At 35.0% G+C, this 22,987-nt stretch overlaps 3 protein-coding genes and 2 long non-coding RNA genes across 13 annotated transcripts; 2 read left to right on the plus strand and 3 right to left on the minus strand.

Annotated features, from left to right (window-relative positions):
• Positions 1-644: 644 nt before the first annotated feature.
• Positions 645-1,797, minus strand: LOC117238792 (39S ribosomal protein L11, mitochondrial). Its single transcript, XM_033503984.1, has 3 exons — positions 1,388-1,797; positions 1,039-1,228; positions 645-973 (listed from the first exon to the last, which is right to left on the minus strand). Exons 1-3 carry the CDS (start codon positions 1,520-1,522, stop codon positions 711-713), a joined length of 588 nt encoding a protein of 195 aa, XP_033359875.1. The 5' UTR covers positions 1,523-1,797; the 3' UTR covers positions 645-710.
• A 469-nt stretch (positions 1,798-2,266) lies between these two features.
• LOC117238790 (RING-type E3 ubiquitin-protein ligase PPIL2) lies at positions 2,267-7,085 on the plus strand. Its single transcript, XM_033503982.1, has 10 exons — positions 2,267-2,471; positions 2,558-2,924; positions 2,983-3,148; positions 3,258-3,406; positions 3,476-3,599; positions 3,672-3,820; positions 3,890-4,041; positions 4,124-4,462; positions 4,542-5,219; positions 6,427-7,085. Exons 1-9 carry the CDS (start codon positions 2,440-2,442, stop codon positions 4,627-4,629), a joined length of 1,566 nt encoding a protein of 521 aa, XP_033359873.1. The 5' UTR covers positions 2,267-2,439; the 3' UTR covers positions 4,630-5,219; positions 6,427-7,085.
• LOC117238788 (paxillin-like) lies at positions 7,071-22,493 on the plus strand. 8 transcript variants are annotated; one of them, XM_033503979.1, is made up of 11 exons: positions 7,071-7,178; positions 11,980-12,131; positions 17,927-18,080; positions 18,193-18,322; positions 18,453-18,654; positions 19,342-19,656; positions 19,745-19,918; positions 19,989-20,219; positions 20,349-20,453; positions 21,382-21,502; positions 21,585-22,493. In XM_033503979.1, the coding sequence occupies exons 1-11, from the start codon at positions 7,085-7,087 to the stop codon at positions 21,728-21,730; spliced, it is 1,824 nt and encodes a 607-aa protein (XP_033359870.1). In that variant the 5' UTR covers positions 7,071-7,084; the 3' UTR covers positions 21,731-22,493. The 8 variants fall into 8 exon arrangements, with proteins under 8 accessions (XP_033359870.1, XP_033359864.1, XP_033359863.1 ...); XM_033503972.1 differs by lacking the exons at positions 7,071-7,178; positions 20,349-20,453 and adding exons at positions 9,116-9,249; positions 9,719-9,816; XM_033503974.1 differs by lacking the exons at positions 7,071-7,178; positions 20,349-20,453 and adding exons at positions 9,126-9,249; positions 9,697-9,816.
• Positions 7,987-11,454, minus strand: LOC117238794. Of its 2 annotated transcripts, XR_004494266.1 has the most exons (5): positions 11,317-11,454; positions 10,354-11,227; positions 10,033-10,272; positions 9,870-9,957; positions 7,987-9,799 (listed from the first exon to the last, which is right to left on the minus strand). It is a non-coding gene; the product is annotated as an uncharacterized LOC117238794 (long non-coding RNA). The 2 variants fall into 2 exon arrangements; XR_004494267.1 differs by lacking the exon at positions 9,870-9,957 and having other exon boundaries at positions 11,317-11,453.
• LOC117238795 lies at positions 14,908-19,257 on the minus strand. The gene is made up of 3 exons (XR_004494268.1): positions 18,800-19,257; positions 16,838-18,729; positions 14,908-15,531 (listed from the first exon to the last, which is right to left on the minus strand). It is a non-coding gene; the product is annotated as an uncharacterized LOC117238795 (long non-coding RNA).
• Positions 22,494-22,987: the final 494 nt, after the last annotated feature.

The following is a 22,987-nucleotide window of genomic DNA, read 5'->3' on the forward strand; positions in this document are numbered from 1 at the left end:
ATTCCGCGCTAACGATACATCATCGATACATTATTCTTCGAACTTCAAAACTGCATCTTCGAACAGCATCGCAATGTACATACGCAGTATAAGAATATAAGAAAAATTAATATTGTTTTACAAATAAATAATAAATAAATTTTTCTTACACAATTCTCCGTACGTCTAGAGGATATTAAAAATTCTAAATAGTGCATATTAATGAGTAGATTACCATATATTTTCTTGTATTTGTTTATATGATTTCAATGTTTAAAAAAAAATATGTTTACAAGATGAAAAATATTTTTTTCGAGTTCCGATTGTACATGTACTTCATAAGCAGTAAATTATAACTATATGAAATTCATTTGTATAATCATTATGAAATTGTTAAAAAATGTAAACTCACGTCATCATGTTTCCTAATTTCTAGTATTTCTTTTTATAATAGACATTACTTTTAAGAGGTTCAAAGAATTTAATATTATGTAATCATAAGACTCTATATGTAAGATTTTATCCTTAAAGTTTAAGGTGGTTTTAAGATCTTTACATACATATACATATGAAATGTGCTATTACTTCTAGAAATTATACGAATCTATATAAGATATTAACTGGGATAAATATAAAAGGAAAAGATTATATAATATCTTGTTAGATTGTATTTAAATAAACTACCTTGCTTTTATTAATTATGTACAGTAAATTTGTCTTAATACATTAATTTAAACTGCCCTAAGTATTTTGGTTTCTCTAGCAGCCTCTAATTCTTCCATGAATTTCTTAACATTTTCTTTTCTCTCTTTCATAAATTGTGTATGTTCTTCTGGATCTAATTTATGTACAATTTGAATACCACATGATCGAGCTACACCAACAAGCATTTGACAAATTTGTTGTAAGCTTAATAATGCCAAAGGTGGATCTTCTGCTTTAATACAGGCAATCTCGTATAAGTGTTTAAATGTTATTTTTCCTGCTACTTCCCCTGAAGAATATTATAATTTATTTAATGTATATCTACATATTCATATTTTACAATATAACATTTACCTGTTTTTATTTTTCCTTTTTCAATCCCAGCTGCTTGTTTCAAGAAATATGTTGCTGGTGGTTTGTGTATTACTAAATCGTAACTCCTATCAGATCTGACTTTAACACGACATGGTAAAGGTATGCCTTCTTTAATATTCTCAGTTCTTGTATTAAAATCTTTGCAAAAGTTCGCTACATTAATATTCCTCTAAAAGTAATAATGTAAATTTTTCATCAAAAACCTATATATTTTTTATAAAACTTAAAACAGTTGGATTGTTTAGTACAGTTACCGCACATAATAAATTACGATGTCAACTTACGACGTCGTAAAATACCCTAAATTTTAAATATAAAATATTTTAACCTGTCCTAGTTGTGATCCCAATGGTGGTTTAGCATTTGCCATTCCTGCGGGTATAGTTACCCGTAAAGGTGAAGGGTGTTCTACCTTTGGTAGTACTTTCTTGAGCATTTTCCCTTTTTTAATTACCTTAGACATCTCTGTAGACTTTTATTCAACTGCTTTAATCTATTTAAACTTAATTTATTCAAGATTAATTTCGATTTGATGAATATAAAATTGTTATATTTCTTTATTACTATTCAATAGCTTTCAATGCATAGAATCCAAAAATGCAAGTCTTAATTTTAAGAAATCAGCGGTTCCAGAGTTATACCTACGTAAAACTCATCAGTTTTAGCGTATTTTAGAGGTTAGTATGACACCATATTGCTCCTATTCGTAATCCAATTGGTCTACATAAATGAGATAAATTGGTCTACATAAATTTGAACTGAATATCGTTGAGTATTAGTTTGTATTTGTATGAGGATAAGGCATAATCCAAACCTAATCCGGAGAGGAAATTTCTTCTCTGCCTATTCCAATACTCACGATTCAAAATCCCGCCATAAAATGATTAACATCCACCTGCATTTGATACAGCCAGCGCTCCACTCATTGGACGAATTGTAGATAGAAGCCAACATGATGTTAATGTAAACTGTCAAATACGCTAAAAACACTCAATTTTATATACGGATAACTTTTTAACTACTAGATTCCTAAAATTAAGATTAGCATTTTTGGATTCTATGCATTGAAAACCATTAAATTGCAATAAAAGAGGCAATAATTTTATTTCCATTAAAGCGAAGTTCAGCCTTTATTCGTATCAAATAAGTTCAAGTTTTGTATTCCAAACGTTTTATGTAGTAATAAAATAATATAGTTATTTTATCAGGTTGGCCAAGCTTGAAAAGGAAGTTTACTATGCTATAGTATAAATACATATCAATTATTTTGGTATATGTCAGTGCAAATAAGTATTAAATAATTTAAAAATATTATTGAATTAAATAGATATAATCATTATAAGTCTTTTATAAAGATAACTAATCAATAACACAATCAAAATGGGTAAACGTCAGCATCAGAAAGATAAGATGTAAGATTTTTAAAAATATTATTTAGGTTATAATTTTATATTTTGCATTTATCGAATTAAATTGTTTGTATTTATTATTCTTCCAGGTATTTAACATATACAGAATGGACAACATTATATGGTGGAAAAAAATCTGGAAGTTCTGAAGCAACTGAAGATACAACATTTCGTCGCTTGCCTTATGATCATTGTTGTTTAACTTTACAACCTTTCCAGCACCCTTATTGTGATCCACAAGGAAACATTTTTGAATTAGAAGCAATATTAGAATATATAAAAAAACTTAAGCATAATCCAGTTACAGGAAAGCCATTAGACACAAAAACTTTAATAAAACTTAATTTTCATAAGAATTCAGAAGGACAATATCATTGTCCAGTTCTTTTCAAATTATTCACTAAACACTCTCATATTGTTGCTATCAAAACAACTGGAAATGTATTTTCATACGAGGTAAGTGTTCATTAAGATAGAAAACTTTTATTCGTGATATATAGCAATATTTTTTTAGGCAATAGAGCAGTTGAATATAAAGGCACGTAATTGGAAAGATTTAATAAACGATCAACCTTTTACGAGGAAGGACATTATCATAGTACAAGATCCAAACAATGCAATGAAATTCAATTTATCTACATTCCACCATATTAAAAATAATATAAAACTTGAAGATGAAGGTAATATCTTACAAGTACATTTCAAAATAGAAATTTTCATTTATTGCAATTAAACTTTTATATATACTAATATGAATAAATATGATATAGATACTGATAATTATTCTAGAAATGATAAGGGAACGTAATGATCCAAATGCAAAATTGAAAACTGTATCTATGGAAACTAAAGAAATATTAGCTGAATTAGATAGAGATTATAAACAGACTGAGACTAAAAAAGAAATCTCTAAACCAAAAGCAGACAAATTTAATGCGGTTTGTATATTAATATAAGTTATATATATATAAAATATAACATTTGAAAATAGAAACTTATAAATATAGGCACATTACTCCACTGGTGCGGTTGCAGCTGGCTTTACATCAACAGTAATGCCAACAGAAACTACACACCAAGCAGCAGTTATTGCAGAAGATTTAGTACGATATGAAAGAGTTCGAAAGAAAGGTATGAACACAATTATTACTATATATATCTTTATATTTTGTTCGACTGAAACATTTTTTCTTTTTTTTTCAGGATATGTAAGATTAGTCATGAATTTTGGTGCTTTAAATTTAGAACTGCATTGTGATCTTGTACCAAAAACTTGTGAAAATTTTATAAAACACTGTCAGAATGGTTACTATGATGGAACAAAGTTTCATAGATCCATACGAAATTTTATGGTAAATATATGGCCATTTTGAGTAAGAGATTTATAAATAATGAAAATGTTAACATTGTATTTTACTTAGATACAAGGAGGTGATCCTACAAATACTGGTAATGGAGGAACATCTATTTGGGGTAAAACATTTGAAGATGAATTCAAACCAAATTTAGTTCATCAAGGAAGAGGAATTTTATCAATGGCAAATGCTGGATCAAACACAAATGGATCGCAATTGTATATATTGTATTTCATGTTTACATACGTTTACAAATGGAATTTCATTAAAATCTAATAATTCCGTTCCATTTAATTACAGTTTCATTACGTTCCGATCGTGTAGACATTTAGATCGCAAACATACAGTTTTTGGAAAAATAGTAGGTGGATTAGAAACGTTAAATGCCATTGAAAAAATTGAAGTAGATAACAAAGACAGACCAATAGAAGATATAATAATACAAAAAGCACAAGTGTTTGTTGATCCTTTTCAAGAAGCAGATGAACAATTAGCTGCAGAACGTGCAGTCGAAATTGAACGATTGGCTCAAGAAGCTGCGAAAAATAAATCAGATAATGAAGCAGGAAAGAATGACGTGTTAAAAGTATATCGATCAGGTGTAGGAAAATATATAAAACCAAACAACGAAGAAGACAAGTAAAATCGCATTATATATATTTGTCGCTACGTATATATACATTTTTACAGCAATATTAATTGTTAATTTTATTTGCAGGATCAAGAAAGAGGAATCAAGTATACCACCTATAATTAAAAAGAGAAAAATCGTAACAAACTCATTTGGTGATTTTTCGTCTTGGTAGCTATATAAATGAAGAAACTATGTAACAAGTATAGGTTATTTGAAATTCTATAGTATAGATTTCAATTTCACTTCGTACTCTATAAATGTAAATAATTTTTATGACTATAAGGAATTAAACCATAATCTATATATTTTTATTGCTCCCATTATGATATATATATTGCTCCCTTATGATATATAGAATGTACTGAAAGGAATGTGATTTAATTATAAACATGTATGTATATAAATAATGAAGAAAAAAAAGTTTCTTTTTTTCATAGACATTATAGATAATTACTTTGTTACAGTAAAAATTATACTTAAATATATTATTCTAAACGAATGAAAAGTTTAATATATTATACCAGAGATGATACATCTGCTTATATACACATATAAAGGTTAGACAATGAATGCTGGAAGTTATGAAGTGAGAGAACCGGGTTCTCCATATTTGATGTTTGCATTGCCCAACTGAGGGACGTAAATTGATCATTCAATTTTGACACTTTTTACCGTCATTTTAATTGAAAATTATCACGGGTTGAGTGTAATTTGTGCAACAATATCTACAGGGTTAATATATATTAAACATGGATGATCTAGGTGAGTAAAATGAATTTTAAATATTCAATTGATGAAATAACCTCAAATTTGAATCGATCATACTGTCAGAAACATTTATGTTTATAAGAATACTTATAACATATTATCATTTTATCATGTGTATTATTTATATCTTTTTTGAGTTCTAACTTTAATTTTTGCTTTAAAAATTTAAAAAATATGGAAATTGTGAAATATCACTTCTCTAATTTTATTTTAAATTTTTCAAATATGATATCAATAAATCGATGTTATAATTATACATGTATATTTATTTGTTCACACACACTTAATATAATATTTATATGTGAACAAGTATTATTGATAAGGAATGCTAAAGAAAATCAAAAATGCAATTTCTTTCTAATACATCTAAATACGACGTGACAATCTTAATTCTATTGTATTTCACTTTTGTTATTATTTATATATGTACATTCGTAAATATAAAAGGTATACATCTTATTATTTGTAACCAAAGTTGTATCATTATGTATACGTATTCCTTTCGCAGTAGTATTTTACATAATGTATTTAGATGAAAATTGATTAGGACTAGATTTAGTTGCAAAATATAGATGGCATGCTGTAATATTACGAATTTACGAGTACCAGGCGAGGTGAAGTACGTAACTGTTATCTGTATTACCATGGTAACATTTTGTTGCGTCACCGTTAAATGCATCACATGTTAGTTCGTTCATCCCCAGTAACTTTATTAATCGCGATACAGGTTTTAATTATAAATCTTTTTCCACAAATTCTTCCATCTTGATTTGCTTAACGCATCACTTATAATATCTATATAATCAGTGTTAATTATATGTTTGTCATAATCATATGCGATCGCAATGAGTTTATATCATTACGTATTTATACCTTCAAGTGCAAACTATAATGTTAATAAGTAGCGTTACTATCATCGATTATCATTTTGAGATAAAATTACGCAATTGCAATGTAATGATCTCTATTTTTTAATAAAATTAGAATTTCTAAGCACTTCTATAAATAAAAGCTTCTAAGTTAATTTAAAAAACTGCGAAAAATTTGAGGAACACGGATGGTTGCACGTGGTGTATTTATTTATACCGGAAGAGATTTTCCAAAATCCGCATAATATCGCAAGTGCGCTCTGGGTTATCGTGTGCCAACGATTCTACGTATTTTTAGTGTATTTCACGGCACCGTTGTCCTCTTGTTTTAGCATTGCTCGGAGAGGATGGAAGTCGTGAGTGCGGGCGAGCGCCTGAAATATACTTGTACATTTGAACTTCTTGTTTTCCTCCCGTCGAATTCACTCTATTCACAGAGTATTGATACCACGATTCTTGCTCTGTTGTATTTCAACAAGCGGTGACAATTCATTCTACAATCATAGACAATAAAAAACGTATTCATTCAGCTTCTCGCATAAAATCTCAATAATACGTTGTGTGTGCGTGAGTAAATCTGTTGATTGTAGCAGTGTATTTAAACGTGAGCGGAAAATAATTGAAAGTATAAATGAGATAACGATCGATAGACTACTACTATTTATAAAGTTGCTTACCCTTGATGCTCTTTTCTCTTCTTTTTTTTAAACCTAATAGATTATTCTCCTATTTGTGGATTCGTATGTATAAAATTCACAGACGGCATTCAACAAGTGGTCGTGTGGTGTGTGCATCATCCCCACCACTAATCGATCGTCTACACAGCTCGGTCGTTCGCGATAGACAGTGAAGAGAAGCATTACCGCAGTAAAAGTGCTACATAATAGCATACATGCTTGTACGCGATGAATTCGTGATTTCGTATGAACTAACATAAAATAAGTAAACGGATATAAGTGTGATTATATTTTCAAGTGGTACGTTAAAAAAATGGCTATGGATCGAACAATGTACGGAAAAGTAGAACCAAGCGCTATTTATCAGCCCTATAAAATCACCATCACAAAAGGTTCACCACCAGGATGTGAGTCGATAATTCTTTTTATGTTTTTAACCCTTTTAATTTTGCGTGATTTTAATGCTTTGTTCTATTACTTTAAAATAGAACGATGATATGAAATTATTTCTAATGATTACAGATGCATACGTGCATATATGCGACCTTTTTGCATATGTAATTAGAATACCGGTCTGGATTACTAATTAAAAATTGTTCTTGATATGCTTTCTTTTCATAGAATTAAAATTAGAGACATTAGTTAATATATCGATTTAGTATCTATGTCTGCGTTGGTTGTGTTCACGCAACTTTGCGCGATAACGTAATATGAACTTTCAAATTAAGCTCAATTGCTTCTGACGGTATTATTTTTCGTCAGTTCATAGAGTGCGTTAAAACGTTTTGAAAGGGATGAATTAGTCGTTCCATCCTTAAATGGTTTTATAAATATAAATAATTATTAAAATTAGCTAGTTTACATTTTAGTTAGATTACATTTATAAATATAAAAGGATGGGTTAATTTTATTCACGCATGTCTTTTTGTTTACTATTTTTCAGTAACTAATTTACTACTTACTAATTTACCATTTCATGTTTTGATAAATTTATAATAGTCTTGAATCGTTGGCGGAAATGAATCTCTGGCATATTTTCAAAGGTTAATATATAAAGTAGCCAACCTTAAAGATACGGAACTTCAAATCGTTTTCGTAATTTATGAAAGGACTACTGCTATAAATTAAAAAAATTGATTATTATTATTTGAAACATTTTTTAAAGAAATCTTCTGAAATTAAAAAGTGTACATGTTTTGACTTTTTCGCATGTGCAATCACACTATATGTGGATTTAAATTATTTTTAAAATGCACATTTAATTCGGACTGAAGGGATGACTCATGATGCAACAGATCACATCATTTTTTTTGGAATACCTTTCACCTACAATGTGGGTCGCCTTGACACTAAACTTTCTGAAATAATTCTCGAAGTCATTATTTACGGACGATCTTTTTATGGAAATCTATAAAAGAATGTGATACGTAGTTCATTTTTATTTGTTTCGAAAGAAATTTGAATTAAAAATATTGTGTCGATATTTTCGAGTGGCGTCATCTGTTTGATCACACAGGAGACAAGGTGCTGATGTATCGACACAAGGGATCAATTTTATCGGTAGTGCCTCTGTCACTGTATATGTAATTAATTATTAATTCTTAAAGATTCCTTTTCCATTTCTAATGTGAAAGACTTATAAATGCATATTTATATGCACTACCAATTTTTTCTTGCCAAATAATTTAGTAATTTATTTTATATGAGTTTTATAAAGAAAATCAAACATATGTATGTATATGTTTATACGATGAATACAATGAACAGCAATATGAAAGTTGTTATCATCAATATGCATTATTACATTTCTAGTCGTAATGCACTAGCTTTTTTAGAGATACAGGAAACTGCGCTTATTTATCATGCATTCCATTGCATAAAAGCTCATATAATGATCCAATGTGTGCGTAGGAATCTCTTCCTTGAACAAACCTTGGTTTGATTTATACATATCCATATGAGGCACGACAGTGTGTGATTTAACTTCCTACGCTTACAACTGGCATACATGACTCGAATAGGATTAACGTGATCCATTCTATTTTCACAAAACGATCTACAATTTTTTTACTCTTGTGTTACGAACAAATTCGTAAATCCTCTGATTGGAAGATACCGCTCTCCCGAAGGAAGTACAAAATCCAAAATAGTAAGAGAAAACCGTGGCAAAAGATGATAGGTAGTCGAAGTTATTCTTGGGTATTTTGTCGTCATGAATCTAGATGTAAACATATATATGCATCGCGTGAAAGAAGGTGCGAAACAGAGACGAAGAACGAGGTTGAAAAGAGGGAGGAAGGAGAAGAGGGACAAAGGAAGGAGGAGATGGGTTCACGTAACACAGATTCTGTAGATGCAAACTGAGAAAACACGTGCTGGCAGTCCTACCTGATCTCGCAACACATACGTGCCTCCTAGCCATCATATCTTCGTTTGTTCATTACCTTCGACACTTGCACGTGGCGATAATTTAATGTGGTATGAAATAATTTAATTTCATTTTTTGTAATCATATAGATTAATTGTAATACAATAACAATTATCTGAAGTGTCAAAGCATATCGTCATTATTAAATAATATAATTATGTCTACAAGATAAATGTTTATCCGTACGTGTGTATAATTGTACCAAAAGAGTAAGTACATACTAAGTAATAATTGTCAGGGAGGGGATCTATTGTATGTATAGAATGTTTCGAATATTTTCATTAGCCAAATTAGAATCGTATAATCGTTGTCGTTCTTCATTTGTGTTTGTGTCCCACTGTTCGTAAACAGGACCGGAGGTCAGTCTTCATATCATCATCAATATTTGGATAGGTTACTCTCGAGTTAATCATAAGGATTACATTCTTAAAATTTCAATTCTCATTCTGTTCTTCGGTGATATATTAAACTCCAATTTCTAGTGTCATTTGATTCAGTGTCATGTCGTTGAAAACACAGTGATATGACTATGACCGACATTACGAGATCTGTATCGCCGATTACACCGGCTCGTTTGGCAACGATCCAACGACACGCACGCTGGGAACAATATATAAGTAAGTAAATTTGGTGCCAATGGTAATGCGAGTTAATGACAGTAATTACTAACTTTGTCTATGCAGAGATCGATGGAAATTATGATTGCATCGAATCCTAATTATAATTACGTGCTTTTTTGCGACCACGTTTTTGTTTTGCTTAATCAGATGTTAATAGTAATAATACATATTCGATGTAATACATTGAAAGCAGAAACATTTTGATTTAAATACCTGCGACTGTAATACTTCTATATGATTTATTAAGTGTCTAGAGTCATTATCGTATGTGTCCAATTTCCCTGAAATTTATGACGAAAGTGCGTTACGCATATCGTGCAATATTAATGTCCAAATTGACTGTATGATTCAGCAGTATAAAATAGATCCGGGGGAGCTCGGTAGGCTTCCTGCCAACCACGAATTTCATTCAAACGCGTTGTTATATTGATTCAAAGTCGACACGAACTAGATCTGAAACTCAATAATTCATCATTAATTAAAAAATAGTACTGCATTAACATTCTTGTTTCATAATGTATAAAAATTGATCACCTTTCCCTTAAAGATCTACTTTATCGACAAAGCAAGAACGCAATATTTGAATTATTATATTCGTTTTCTTATCGTCTTCTAACCTTTAAGTTACGATATCGAGGGTCCAATTCAAGGAACATTTCAATTTCCGCGAAAGAGCACATCCATCCGATTCACAAGTAACTGTCTAGTTCAGGTTCTACCCGCGAACCATTTCTTCGTAGCTGGCTAGGTTGGTTTTCCTTGGCTTCGCGAACCAGCCTCGAGTTTCTACTTCCCTTGTTATGAGAATACTCCCTCCATCTCCTGTTCCTTCTCCTTCTCCAGACCAGCTTGCCTCCTCCAGGCTTCTATTCTCCGGCTTCGAAGCCGGTCGCTTTACCGAGAACTTGATTGACAATCAGTACCGTTTTGCCGATCATCACAGGTTCACGTGCGCAAATCTCGCCGATCCGATAAGCACGTGACAGTTTGTTCTCTATATCGTGATTTTACATCGCCCAGGGGAGAGTATTGGACAGAGATAAACAAATAGAAAGGAATGTATCGTTGGTGTTGCACGCGATTATTGAAAGGCGAACGTGTATAAAGTATTTACGCGGACGTTAGTTGAAAATTTCGCGAGGTCTGCGATATTATCAGTGTCAAATCGTCGACGATTTCGACGTCGATCAGTTTCGTTTCCCTCTCTCGATTAGAGAGTAATTGCACAGTTGTGAATAGAAGTGTGGAAACTACACGATCTCGCGAATATCCCACACGCGTTGCTTTCGATTCGACTGGAAATTGGTGGCGAAGTTCGACGTTCTCGGAACAGTGGGTGTGTCGCAGTTTGTCTCGCGATGGAAACAGGATGTGAGTCGCAGGCTGGGGCCGATAATCTCTACGAGTCCTACAATACCGAGAAAACGGAAACAAATCTTCTCAGTCTTGGTAAATGATTCTTTTATACGTGACTTTACGACGTTCACGGAGGTTTACCTTGTACGCTTATCTCTAAGCTTTGCTCGTTAAACAACGCTCACGTCATCGTCTTTTTTTCTTTGTTATTCTGCCATTAAATATCGAAAATATTTGAGTGTGCATATTTTCAGCGCAAAAACATATTCACATAGAGCGCAAGCGTTGATGATCAATCGATATTTCCAGGTGGTAAGCGAGAAAAAAAGTTCCTCACTTTATTATCGTAAAGGAAAGACAGTTTTTATCATGGAATATAAAAATGTGTGAATAAACGAGCAATGTTAAAGTGGTTTACTTACTGAACTAGTTCATCTTGATACTGTTTTCCAATGAACTTGCCTAAATTTATACCGACTCGATGTTAGCAGCGCTCGTTAGTCGCTTCGATGAAAACTTAATGTGCTTATCGGTGTCGTTGACACCATTCTCGTTATTTAAACAACACGGGCAGCCATTTTATTACTGTTTGCGATAAATGTATACAAAAATTCTGATACACCTGAAGCAATATCTGAAGAAAAATAACAAGCTGTGCCTCTTACTAATATCTTCTACGTGAAATCGGCCAATTTGTTTTATTCTTGCAAAGAGGTCCATAATTCAATTGCCTTCTTGAAATCATTAGGGATAATTGAAGATACTTCTCAGCGACGTTTTACAGCAATTATTTCTTTATTTCAGATGCGCTATTGGCAGACCTGCAAAACACAGTGTCATCGGAAGGAAATCATGTCGGTAGTAACGCCACTCCTGGTTATGGATCGCTGAACGGCGCGAGAACCACCGCCTATAGATCCTACGATAATCGAACTTCTCCGCTTCCGCCGCAATCGGTATGTAAATTTTCTTTGTTATATTTCAATAGGAAAAATTTTATTCTTCTCCATTTACGCCAATGGATTCAATTAACAGCGCTGTCAAATGTGAAAACTAATTTCGTATCATTTACAATGGGAGAAATATTTGTGTGACGTACTTATAACACAGTCACGGTACATTATTGTTGAACAATGCTTCGATACACGAATATTCGTATATCTCGGTTTTTGTAATAAACGGAGAGTGATAATTATTTGACAAAATTGGCAAAGTATTTAATAGAATATTAAATTGCAATATTCGTTATTAAACTATAGATGTTTATGTATTTATGAGATACCTAAATGTGCAAAAACATAAAAGATATTCAAAGGAAATATTTTTTATAATATTTAGGGGGTGGATCAAATTTCTGTTTTTTTATAAATCGTAAATTTGTTCTATTAGTGATAAATTGTGAAAACTAACTGTCTTATCGATATCGCGTTTTATTCACAGATGATTAGAGAGACTTAGTTGCTTTAGGTTGCGGTTTGCTAAGATAGATGGCGAGTGTGATATGTTCGGCGCGGCACGCTTTTCTCGCGGTTCCATTTTAAATTTTACGGTGACCTTCTCTCGAGTTTCCATAATCTCACGAAACGAAACGATCAAACGTATGCTAGCGCTTCGCTGAAAAATAGCAGTTGGACGACTCTGAAAATAACCTAGAATTTACGATTATGATTTCCTCGTTTAATCGGACAAATTGGCAGACACGGTCAATCAGTTGTATTTTTCTATCTATCTTATGTTTATGTATCTATCGAAGCCAACTTTGTATCACGATCATTCTTGTAACATATTTTTAGAGGCGGCCGTGGAAACGCGTTGCTAGAACTTGTCCAACACGAGTGATCTCGCGTCACGCGTTCAAAATAAAGTCGAAACAGAGGTAAACCTTTTCTTCCAATTTCAGAGGAAATTCTAAAGAGATGTTCGCAAACGAGCAACCATGCAAAATAGTTACATTCCAGTGGTTGGTGTGACGCAAAGAATCGGCTAAAATTAGAACCGATATCGCCTCTAAAATTAACCAGTCGAGAGTCGTCAAGCTGCAAAAAAGCTATAGATCCGTGAAAAAAATGGATATATCACGAGAAACGAGCTCGTATTACGTGCGTCCAGTCGGATCCTTTTAAACCTGCGATCGTTTATTGCCGCGAAAAGATGTCCAATGACTTAATCATCGATCCGTAATTTCATGGTTAATCGACTCTGAAATATGTTCCACGATGATGAATCGTATCGGATTCCGGATCGCGAGCATTACTATCCAAAACTATTAACGGGCGGCATTCGATCATTTCGCAGGAAATTGACCAATTACCTACCTACAGTGCAGTCACATTTATTATTACGTATTTAATGTATATATATATGTAAATCGAGTCGTTTCCAAATTTAGATTCTAAAAACAACGCTAGGCTTTCGTCAGCAATTGTTATAGATCACTGTAAAATAATTGAGGAGGTTTTCAAAAAAATACATAGAGTTATTGGAAATATGTGGCTGCCAAGTATAATATTTCATAGTCAAATAGTTAAATCATTATGGAATCTATATTTATTGTGTACCTATAAATACATAGTACTTTAATCCACTAAAGTCTAACGTTACGGTAACTATTTTCTTCCGATATCACGAAAAGTCGTATTATATTTTTGATTTGAACTTTTGGCTTTCGTAAAATATTCCATTGTTTATTCTCTGATACATTTCTCGCATGTTGAGAAGACGATATATAATACCATAACTTGTGCCCCCCCCCCCCCCCAGTAGTTTTAAATCGTATGAAAAAACTGTAACTAAGACCAAGACACTTTGCCTGATCCACCGTTCTGTTGTCATAGATCTGTTCTCGAGAGAGCTGCTGTAGTTTTTTATTTCGTAATCGGTCACAAAAAAGAAAAAAGAAAAGAGAAGCAAAAATATCTTTCGAGTAGGAAGAAATGTAAAACGATACGAAGGTTGGAAACTAAGAGTTCTCGAGTTGGACTCGCACGCTTATCGATCTTTGCCGCGGAATATTTGTTACGTTCCCCGGTGGTATTATCGATTATTTCCCAGTGGAAGCAACGATGCATCAATTATTCAGGTTCTCGACGTTTGAGTTGGCTGCAAAGTTTCCCGGTTCGCGTGCAACACGGTTTCCATCGCGCCAACTGCACAGTAACCAATTGCCAAATCCGATTCCTGCTATAAAGTACAACTTCATCCGAGATTTAATTGCCTGGTTCCGTCGCCATATTTCTTGATCGTTTCGAGTATTCCCTTGTTGCGTAACACGTGGTCGCTTTAGGCGTTCCACCGAGTCATCCTTAGAGTGGTAACTCCTCCTTGCTAGAATATTCCGCGACAAATAGCATTTAACATCTCACAGCTATAATCATTTAGAAAAAAGAAACGATATGACGACGCGGTTTCATTCCATCGTTTCTAATTACGTTATCAAGTAGTTAGTTTAATGGAGATATTGATATAGTCGGGCAGTTGATGTTTGAGACATAGCCAAGATTTATCGGCATATTGAACAGGAAACGCATTCACCGAATACCAAACGTCTATTGCAAATGACAGGCGTATCACCTAGCGGAATTTAATTGAAATTCATTCGCTTAAACAGCGTTGAAAGCGGTGAAAACAGAGAAACGATACATCTGGCGATACATCTTTGTTCATAATTTCCTCGATTAAGATAAATGAAAAGGTTCGATGGAAGAAGAATTCTATTTCGAATTTTCAAAGCTCGTTTTAATGTTCATTTATACATAGATTATCTTCATTACTATTCAACTTTAAATTGAGCTAATTCTAGGTAAAATCCATCTTCGATAGAAAAATACCGTCGGTAAAATTTACTTAACTATAAGTTTTTTATATTAGCTTTATCAACTTTATCCACAATTTTTTCAGATAAAAGTTGAATTTAAAGAAAAAAAGAAAGAAATTCAACTTCATAGTTCTCTTCAAACATTAAAACAAATTACTACACGTATTCATAAAACTTTAGACATTCAGGGCAACATTCTCCATACACTTTTTCGCTGAGCCTTCGTATATTTTATCGATCGTCGGTGTCATTGTACAATCACTGGTCTTCTTCTTTCCCGTCGTATGCAAGCACATGAGAAAAGACCGAGGCATAACGGCTGTGCATAGATAGATACGTCACACGGTTTCTGTTTCACCTAGCGTGTTTTACTTTTTTCACTACTAAACAAGGATATTCAGTACTCAGAAACCCCGCTAGAGGCTTGCTCGAAATTGCCGTGAATATAGCGGATATCTTTTCGAACATTCCTGGAGCTTCGTCTTATAAATAGATTTTATTGCACCTATGAAAATCGTCATGTTCCATTTGCTGCTATCAACCTACAAAGGAAGAACCAAATCCAAGGAGAATAATGGTTTCGCGAGAAATCACTGACGATAACGAAACACGTGTAGACCATTGGAGATTTATGTCTGTGGCGAGCATAATTTTTCATAGTTTTACTAGACGACGCTGGCGTGAAATAAATCATAACGTCGTGCTCTTCTTCTTGGAACACTTGCAATGTCGCGAAACACTGCCGCTGGGTGACGCTGATTGGCGTTCTCGCGTTGAGCTTTCGGCCACGATAAACGAAAAGTTGGCGAAAACCTGTCGAATCGCGCACTATTTTCCTTTGATGCGAATTTAGCACGAAACGAACCGTGTTACGTATTCGTACGGGTTCCAATGCGATTCTCGAGAGCGTTGCGTAAACCGTGCGCGACTCTCGAACCACGCGCAATCCTTTTAAAGGAAATATTCGACTTTGAATCTTCCTTTCGTTTCTCGAATCTTTGCTCCTCAAACGCGACTTTCTTTCGCGGTTCAGTGTTAAATAATATTGCAAGAAACGATCGAGAAGACACTGTAAATGCCAAAATTGAAAAACTTTGTTCTTTATTCGAATATATCTTAAATGTAATTTCCCTTTTTAAATAATTTACCGACAATGCTAAAAGATGGTGTCGCAGCAACGTTGCGCCTGTAAAAAAATGTATAAGTTGCAATAAACGTTAGTTGTCTGATTTTTTATTTTTCTCTATGCCGTCTGTCTAAACGAATGGAACATCGAGTTTTCTTTACAACTAAGACAATTGCACATACAGGATTTTCTACGGATACTCTTCCCTTTTTGAACGAACTTGGACTACGTTAAAATACATAAGCTTCCTTTTTTTTAATTATACAGCGTTTTATTTTTTTAAATTTTTAATTATACAGCGTTTTCTTTAATTATACGCGATTCGTTGATTCTGGAAAAATGAGCGATTCTTCCAATGATACAATTTACTTTCGAATCTATTCTTCTTAAATAAAATATTTCTTGTTAGCCGTCGAGTACTGGCTGACACTGGAAAAGGAAATCGGTACGCAGTTCATCGATTCTCAGACGATACGTGATTCTCGGATGAAAATATGTAACTTTTAAAATCTACCACATGGAAATTTTTTGGCATCTCGTAGAAGTACCATCGCAATGGAATTATTTTTGTAATCACCGCGAACAATGATTTTTCTACTCTTCGTCTAGTAACTAACAATGAAGATATCGAACTCCATCTATTTATTAATTTCTTCATTCAAGGAAGATATACTGCGACGAACTTTCACCCACGACAATCTTTAAGAATTAATTTTACATACTTCTCTCTTAAAACACGTCCTCTTCGTCTTCTACTGGATGAATATTAGACGAAGTTGGGAAGCACGGAGGAAATCTCCACAGGAAAGTTTGCGTTCGGCCTATTTTCGCAAGTTTGGTGAATCGGTGATTTATGAAGTTCCCTGTGTCATTGTAGATCGCGGCGGTTTATAGGCCCGTGTTTATTTTTTGATCGACCAGCCTTGACGAGCAAAGCGTTTCGCAGGCTACGATTCCACGTTCGAGGGATCAGTGGAAGAAACTTCGACCAGGGTTCTGCAGGATTGTCGGACGTACTGCGACATTTTCTTTCCGTCGGTGGTTCGCTATGGATATTTTTGGAACGACAACTCACTGAGCAACCTAGTTTCCACCATCAGGATGTATCGTTCCGTATCACTTCATGATGATGACGAAAGACGAAAGAATATATTAGATCTGAATAATAAGACGTATCAGACGATCTTAACGGAACGTTATCTGATAAACGTGTCTTCCTACGTAGTTGATTAATTATCAGCGATTTAATCGGCCGAACATCAAGTTGGAGCAAAGTTGATTCGGTTCTGGTCGTTGCTCGTTGAATCGCCGGAACAAATTCGCGGTGCTTCTCTCTTGCTCGAGGATTTTGCAACAAACGAGTAATGTTGGTCGGTTTGGCGGGCAGGTTTCTATTAAAAGTGCATGACGCCTTGTCCTCCGCACGACCACCTAATTGATAATGTATTTACAAATTCCGCGCAGCATCTAATGACATCATGTTTTGAAATAATACCGCTTTTGCGGCTACTTGGCATCTGTCTCTTGTCCGCGACACTTTTTTCCCTCGTTCTTCCCCCGAGTAACGAACAAACGTACGCACACGCACTTGACACAACTCTCCTAGTTGATTCTCATTCGCCTGTTAACGCAAATATTCAGACCAGTCGAACAAACGAACATTACAACCAACGAGAAATTGCTATTCCGCGATAATCCTGGAAAAATCTGTCGAGAAATGGACATATTAGGTGTAAAAATTGGATGAGTTAAATATCGATGATAAATAAAATTGAAAAGGATCGATAGCGAACGACGAACTGCTGTTGCAGCCGACTTATCAGAACCGCGAGGCCATCGAGGAGAGCATCGCGAAAGGCAGCGGCGGAGGGAAGATGCCTTCCCTGAACAACAATCTGTCGGAGTTGGACACGTTGTTGCAAGATCTGAGCAACGCTCGTTACAATGCTCACTATCAGGAAAGAGGTCAGCATCCTATTTTCATGTCTTTCGTTTACATCAGTTTCGATCAGATACGCTAAATTAGAATTTGACGAAAACTGTGCAACGACGATGATCGAAATATCGATGACCGTAGAGAATCGCGTTTCCTCGGGAGGAATGAATGGTGATTCTAGTCCGATGCTTCGTTCTCCGAGTAGCATGTCAGCTTCAAGGCCCACCGTCGATTCGTTGCTCGAAGAATTGAGCACCGCGGTACCGAACGGGTAAGCGTTACTCTTTTATTCTTGGAAAAATCACGAACGAACGAGAAGGAGGAGGAAAAGATAAAGTTGGGAAGTTTGCAATTTGAACACGGTACTTCGGAGTTGATTTTAACGCGATCTTCTTCGTCAGGGATTATCCTGCCGATGGTAGAGTGAAAGTTACCATTCAAGAAACGTCCACGGAGGTGCAACCCGTGTACGATGGTTATCCTCCTAGACAGCACGGATCGTTGAATCGCAGCGAGGCCCAGAAGAGTTATACCAATGGTCACACCGCCAGCAACGCTACCAAGGAGCTTGACGATTTAATGGCTTCTCTCTCCGAATTTAAGGTACGGTGTATATCAGGAAATTTGTCTCTTATATCTTGTCTGACGCGTCAGCGCAATCGTCAGATCTCCTACCACCTAAGAACAATTACGTAATTCATAGATTCCTCGACACCGGGTGCAATAAGCGTTTGTAATGTTTGCTTACTATTAAAATCACTACAGAATGAGAAAACAGTGCCGTTAAAACTATCCCTGCCCATTCTTGGCTCCCTAAGTTACCAAAATAACTTCCATTCCACCATCCACCATCTACCACTATTCGACCATCTACTCCTCTTCTCTCTCTTTCTCTCTCTCTCTCCTTTTCTTCATGTTCACCGATTTTCCGTGGTAGGAGAGGGAAAATATAGAAGGTGGGGAATATAGTGATCCACGAAATCTCTCAAAGCTTTCAGCCAGTCTGCAAGCTCGCCTCTGCCAATCGACATCTCTCGCGGGTCCTTAATATTTTTCAGTTTTCAAATTTCAAATTTTCGCTACCTTGACACTCCGCCTCTAATAACATAGCTCGCCGATTTTTCAATTTTCTTTCATCTTAACATCTTGCAGCGAAATATCGTTCGCTTTCCATGCTCTTTCATTGCTCTTCATCCTGCTTGATTTGTGAGAATATTCTGAAACATCATGTTCTTCGCCACCCTGCACCGACTGGCTTTTTTTTTTTAATTATATGTCGTACATTTGCAGATCAATAGTAGTTCTCATCAGCTTCAAACAGTGACCGATTCTCCATACGCCAAGCCGAACAAGGCGACCAAGAGTTCGCAAAGCCCGTTGCCACCCGAGGGCACGCAAACTCGAATTCATATCACCGAGACTCACACTACTCATCACCACCAGCAACAACACGGAGAGCCTTATCCACCGCAGCCAGCGACTCAAACCAAACAGAATCAGTTGGATTCTATGCTAGGAAACCTTCAAGCCGATATGAGTCGTCAAGGAGTGAACACTACTCAGAAGGGATGCTGCAGCGCTTGCGAGAAACCAATCGTGGGACAAGTAAATCCAACTCAATCGTCGTTTGGATCATGCCAAATTTGTCGACAAAATTTGTATATAATCAAGTGATAAATTATGCCTCTTACAGGTGATCACCGCTCTAGGTAAAACGTGGCACCCTGAACACTTCACATGCACCCACTGCAACCAGGAATTGGGCACAAGAAATTTCTTCGAAAGGGAGGGTCATCCTTATTGCGAGCCCGATTATCATAATCTTTTCTCACCACGCTGCGCCTACTGCAACGGACCCATTCTGGATGTAAGGCGTCCAACGAAACCCACACGCGGTGTTTCGATCTAGTATTACAGCAGGTTCTTGTTATTTTCAGAAATGCGTAACCGCGTTGGAAAAAACTTGGCACACGGAGCACTTCTTTTGCGCTCAGTGTGGCAAACAGTTTGGTGAAGAGGGGTTCCACGAGCGGGACGGAAAGCCGTACTGTCGGGAGGATTACTTCGACATGTTCGCGCCGAAGTGCGGCGGATGTAATCGTGCTATTATGGAGAATTATATCTCCGCTCTAAACAGTCAGTGGCATCCGGATTGTTTCGTCTGCAGGGTAGGTTTTTTGCCTGTCGATATTTATCCGTAACAAATCGTTTCCATTTGCAGCAACGCTTCAGGATTAATGCGAAGTATCGATGAACTGTTTGCACGGTTCAGTAGCTTTAAAATGTAAAACTTGCAGGATTGCAAGAAGCCGGTATCTGGGAAGTCGTTTTATGCGATGGAGGGCAAACCCGTTTGCCCGAAATGCGTTGGTGTCGATGATGATGAAGAGGAAGAGGAAGAAGCATAGGCGATGGCGAGCCATTGCGTTGCTTCGATTTCTTATGTGAAAAGCCCTATTGTTCCCCTCTTTATGCTGTCAGGCTGCAAAAGTTTATGATCCTGACTCTTCCCCCTTCTTCCCATCTTTTTTCAACAGGTGATTTAGGTGGCCCAGAAAGGAAGAATGCACCGATTCGACTTCATCCCCATCGTTATCTGTCTCTCTCGAAATTCCTATTCATTTACGTACACGAACACATACACGCACACATACACACACATACACACGGATAAATGTACGGTACACATTACAAACAGCTAGGGCGTCGTTAGGATTACAATAGGATTCTACGAGAAATTATTCGATGCAGCCGGAATTAAATTTTTGCTGTTAAATTACGTTCTCTAGATAGATAAATATTATTAATAATCGATCGTTACGCTGATGTCAATTGCTAGTATTGTATGCGAAATAAAAATAAATTAGGAAAAAAAACAAAAAAAACACACACAACACAAAGAGTTAGCTCGTGACTCGGATGCTGCCGCTTGCCACGTGTCTTCGTTGAAGGCAGGTGTGTCGGACGCCGGCATCCTATATTGATCTAATGATGTTTGTCAACGCGTAGATCCACTACAAATTACGATCTGTAAATTTCACGGGCTACTCATATATTAGCTATACATTATCCCATATACATACACGTACAGCAGATATACGCGTGCTTGAATACGCGTAATGTATACTTGTCTCGTTGAGTCGTTCTTCCATATTATGGAGTAGTCGTTTTACATTCATTCATAAATGAACAGGGACTAAAGAAACGACATTATCGTATAGTACTGTCTTTTCTATTCTCTGTGATCATGTTCAATACAGTCATATATTTCTTTTCTCGTGAAAAATATTTCTAGTTGATGTACACGCTTCTTTTGTTTTGTATTCACAGGATTGTAGACAAAAGTTTCAAGGTGGATCGTTCTTTGATCACGAAGGTTTACCCTATTGTGAAACTCATTACCACGCTAAGAGAGGGTCCCTATGCGCAGGGTGCCATAAACCAATTACAGGTACCTGCGCTTTCATACCTTCTACTAATAATCATTATGCCGGTAACCACTAATCCCGTAAATAAACGTTATCTTCTTTCAGGTCGTTGCATAACCGCAATGTTCCGGAAGTTCCATCCCGAGCATTTTGTATGCGCGTTCTGTTTAAAGCAATTGAACAAAGGTACTTTTAAGGAACAAAACGATAAACCATATTGCCACGGGTGTTTCGACAAATTATTCGGTTAAAAATCTACCGCAAAGTATTCGTATTTGTAACATAAAGACGAACAGGCGCTGTTTCGCTTGGTATTACTTACAATTTTTATAGGCTGCTCACATATGTCTATACCGCGTAGAATATGTAATCGCTTTAGTCATCATACACAAGTACTGATATTCCACGATTCAAGCTTCGTATCGTAACCCGAAGCAGCCTTTGGAAATTTTTATAAATCTCAATATGCAAATGGTGCAACAATTCAATTATATCACGTATCGTTGTTTATTCTTATGCATTCTTATCATAAGAATAAGGTAATAGGATAACTGTGGTCGTTATTATCTTCCATTGTCCTTAATAAGGGCACGTTGCTAATATTTTCACGAATATTTTATATTACGTATTTCACATTGACCTACAATCTAAGGATTATTAAAGGGTGCTAATTAGTAGTTTATTTTTACCACTAATGTAATCTTTGAGAGATATATCGAAGAAAAAAAGCTGCCAATTAAAAAAGATATTTATGAAATCGGAACACTACCAAATGTTTACAATTCTGATAGATTTGATACGTGTTTATAAAATATTTATATTTACGATTGCAATGATGCAAGTTGTATTTTCCAATATAGAAGTTTCTATACAGGTTAGTATTTACCAGGTATTTGAATATCCACAAGAAATACAATATTACAAATATCGATAAATATGACATAAATTAATCAAAAGCAAAATATTCCATAAGTGCATAATGTAAGAGCAGTAAAAATATGAATTAAAGATTAATTTTTGTAGTATTTTTTCTTGAACGCTTCCTATTTCCTACTTTTTTTATATAAAGACTAGGATAAAATCCAAAAATAGACAAGAGCTTTTTTTATAGTCTGTTTATTTGGCATACTGTTGCACAGCAATATTCATATTGTTTCACCAATAAACATTTAAGAGATACTATATACAATAACATTCATTCCGTGTTTTATCATTACCGTGCGAATCTCTATATCGAGATAAATCAGAAAAAATGTGTTTTAAACTATAATGTTTTAACTTTAAGAATACACGTATAAAAGTACGAATGGAAATGTACACTTAGATGTGCTATTGGTTTATAAAGTGTCATAGTTTGCGCTATACATATTATTGCCGACAAAATAAGAAAATAAGAAGTAACTATCTAATCATACGAATACTTTCCCGCAAGTCCACAAGTATGATTAACGCTTATCACAGATATTGTCTTTTGGATTTACTTTTTTGAGGAAATTGTCATGCTAATG

The sequence above is a fragment of the Bombus vosnesenskii genome, unplaced genomic scaffold, assembly GCF_011952255.1.
Source record: "Bombus vosnesenskii isolate JDL3184/JDL3185 unplaced genomic scaffold, Bvos_JDL3184-5_v1.1 scf7180000013607, whole genome shotgun sequence".
Taxonomy (NCBI): domain Eukaryota; kingdom Metazoa; phylum Arthropoda; class Insecta; order Hymenoptera; family Apidae; genus Bombus; species Bombus vosnesenskii.

Excerpts from the sequence above, each read along its gene's own strand:
- LOC117238788 (XM_033503979.1), top strand. The coding sequence starts at position 7,085 with ATGGCTATGGATCGAACAATGTACGGAAAAGTAGAACCAAGCGCTATT. Across the intron at positions 19,657-19,744 it reads AGAAACCAATCGTGGGACAA|GTGATCACCGCTCTAGGTAA; the intron begins GTAAATCCAACT and ends TGCCTCTTACAG. Across the intron at positions 20,454-21,381 it reads ATGAAGAGGAAGAGGAAGAA|GATTGTAGACAAAAGTTTCA; the intron begins GCATAGGCGATG and ends TTGTATTCACAG.
- LOC117238790 (XM_033503982.1), top strand. The coding sequence starts at position 2,440 with ATGGGTAAACGTCAGCATCAGAAAGATAAGAT. Across the intron at positions 3,149-3,257 it reads TATAAAACTTGAAGATGAAG|AAATGATAAGGGAACGTAAT; the intron begins GTAATATCTTAC and ends TAATTATTCTAG. Across the intron at positions 3,821-3,889 it reads GATCCATACGAAATTTTATG|ATACAAGGAGGTGATCCTAC; the intron begins GTAAATATATGG and ends TATTTTACTTAG.
- LOC117238792 (XM_033503984.1), bottom strand. The coding sequence starts at position 1,522 with ATGTCTAAGGTAATTAAAAAAGGGAAAATGCTCAAGAAAGTACTACCA. Across the intron at positions 1,229-1,387 it reads TGGGATCACAACTAGGACAG|AGGAATATTAATGTAGCGAA; the intron begins GTTAAAATATTT and ends TATTACTTTTAG. Across the intron at positions 974-1,038 it reads AAAAGGAAAAATAAAAACAG|GGGAAGTAGCAGGAAAAATA; the intron begins GTAAATGTTATA and ends AATATTCTTCAG.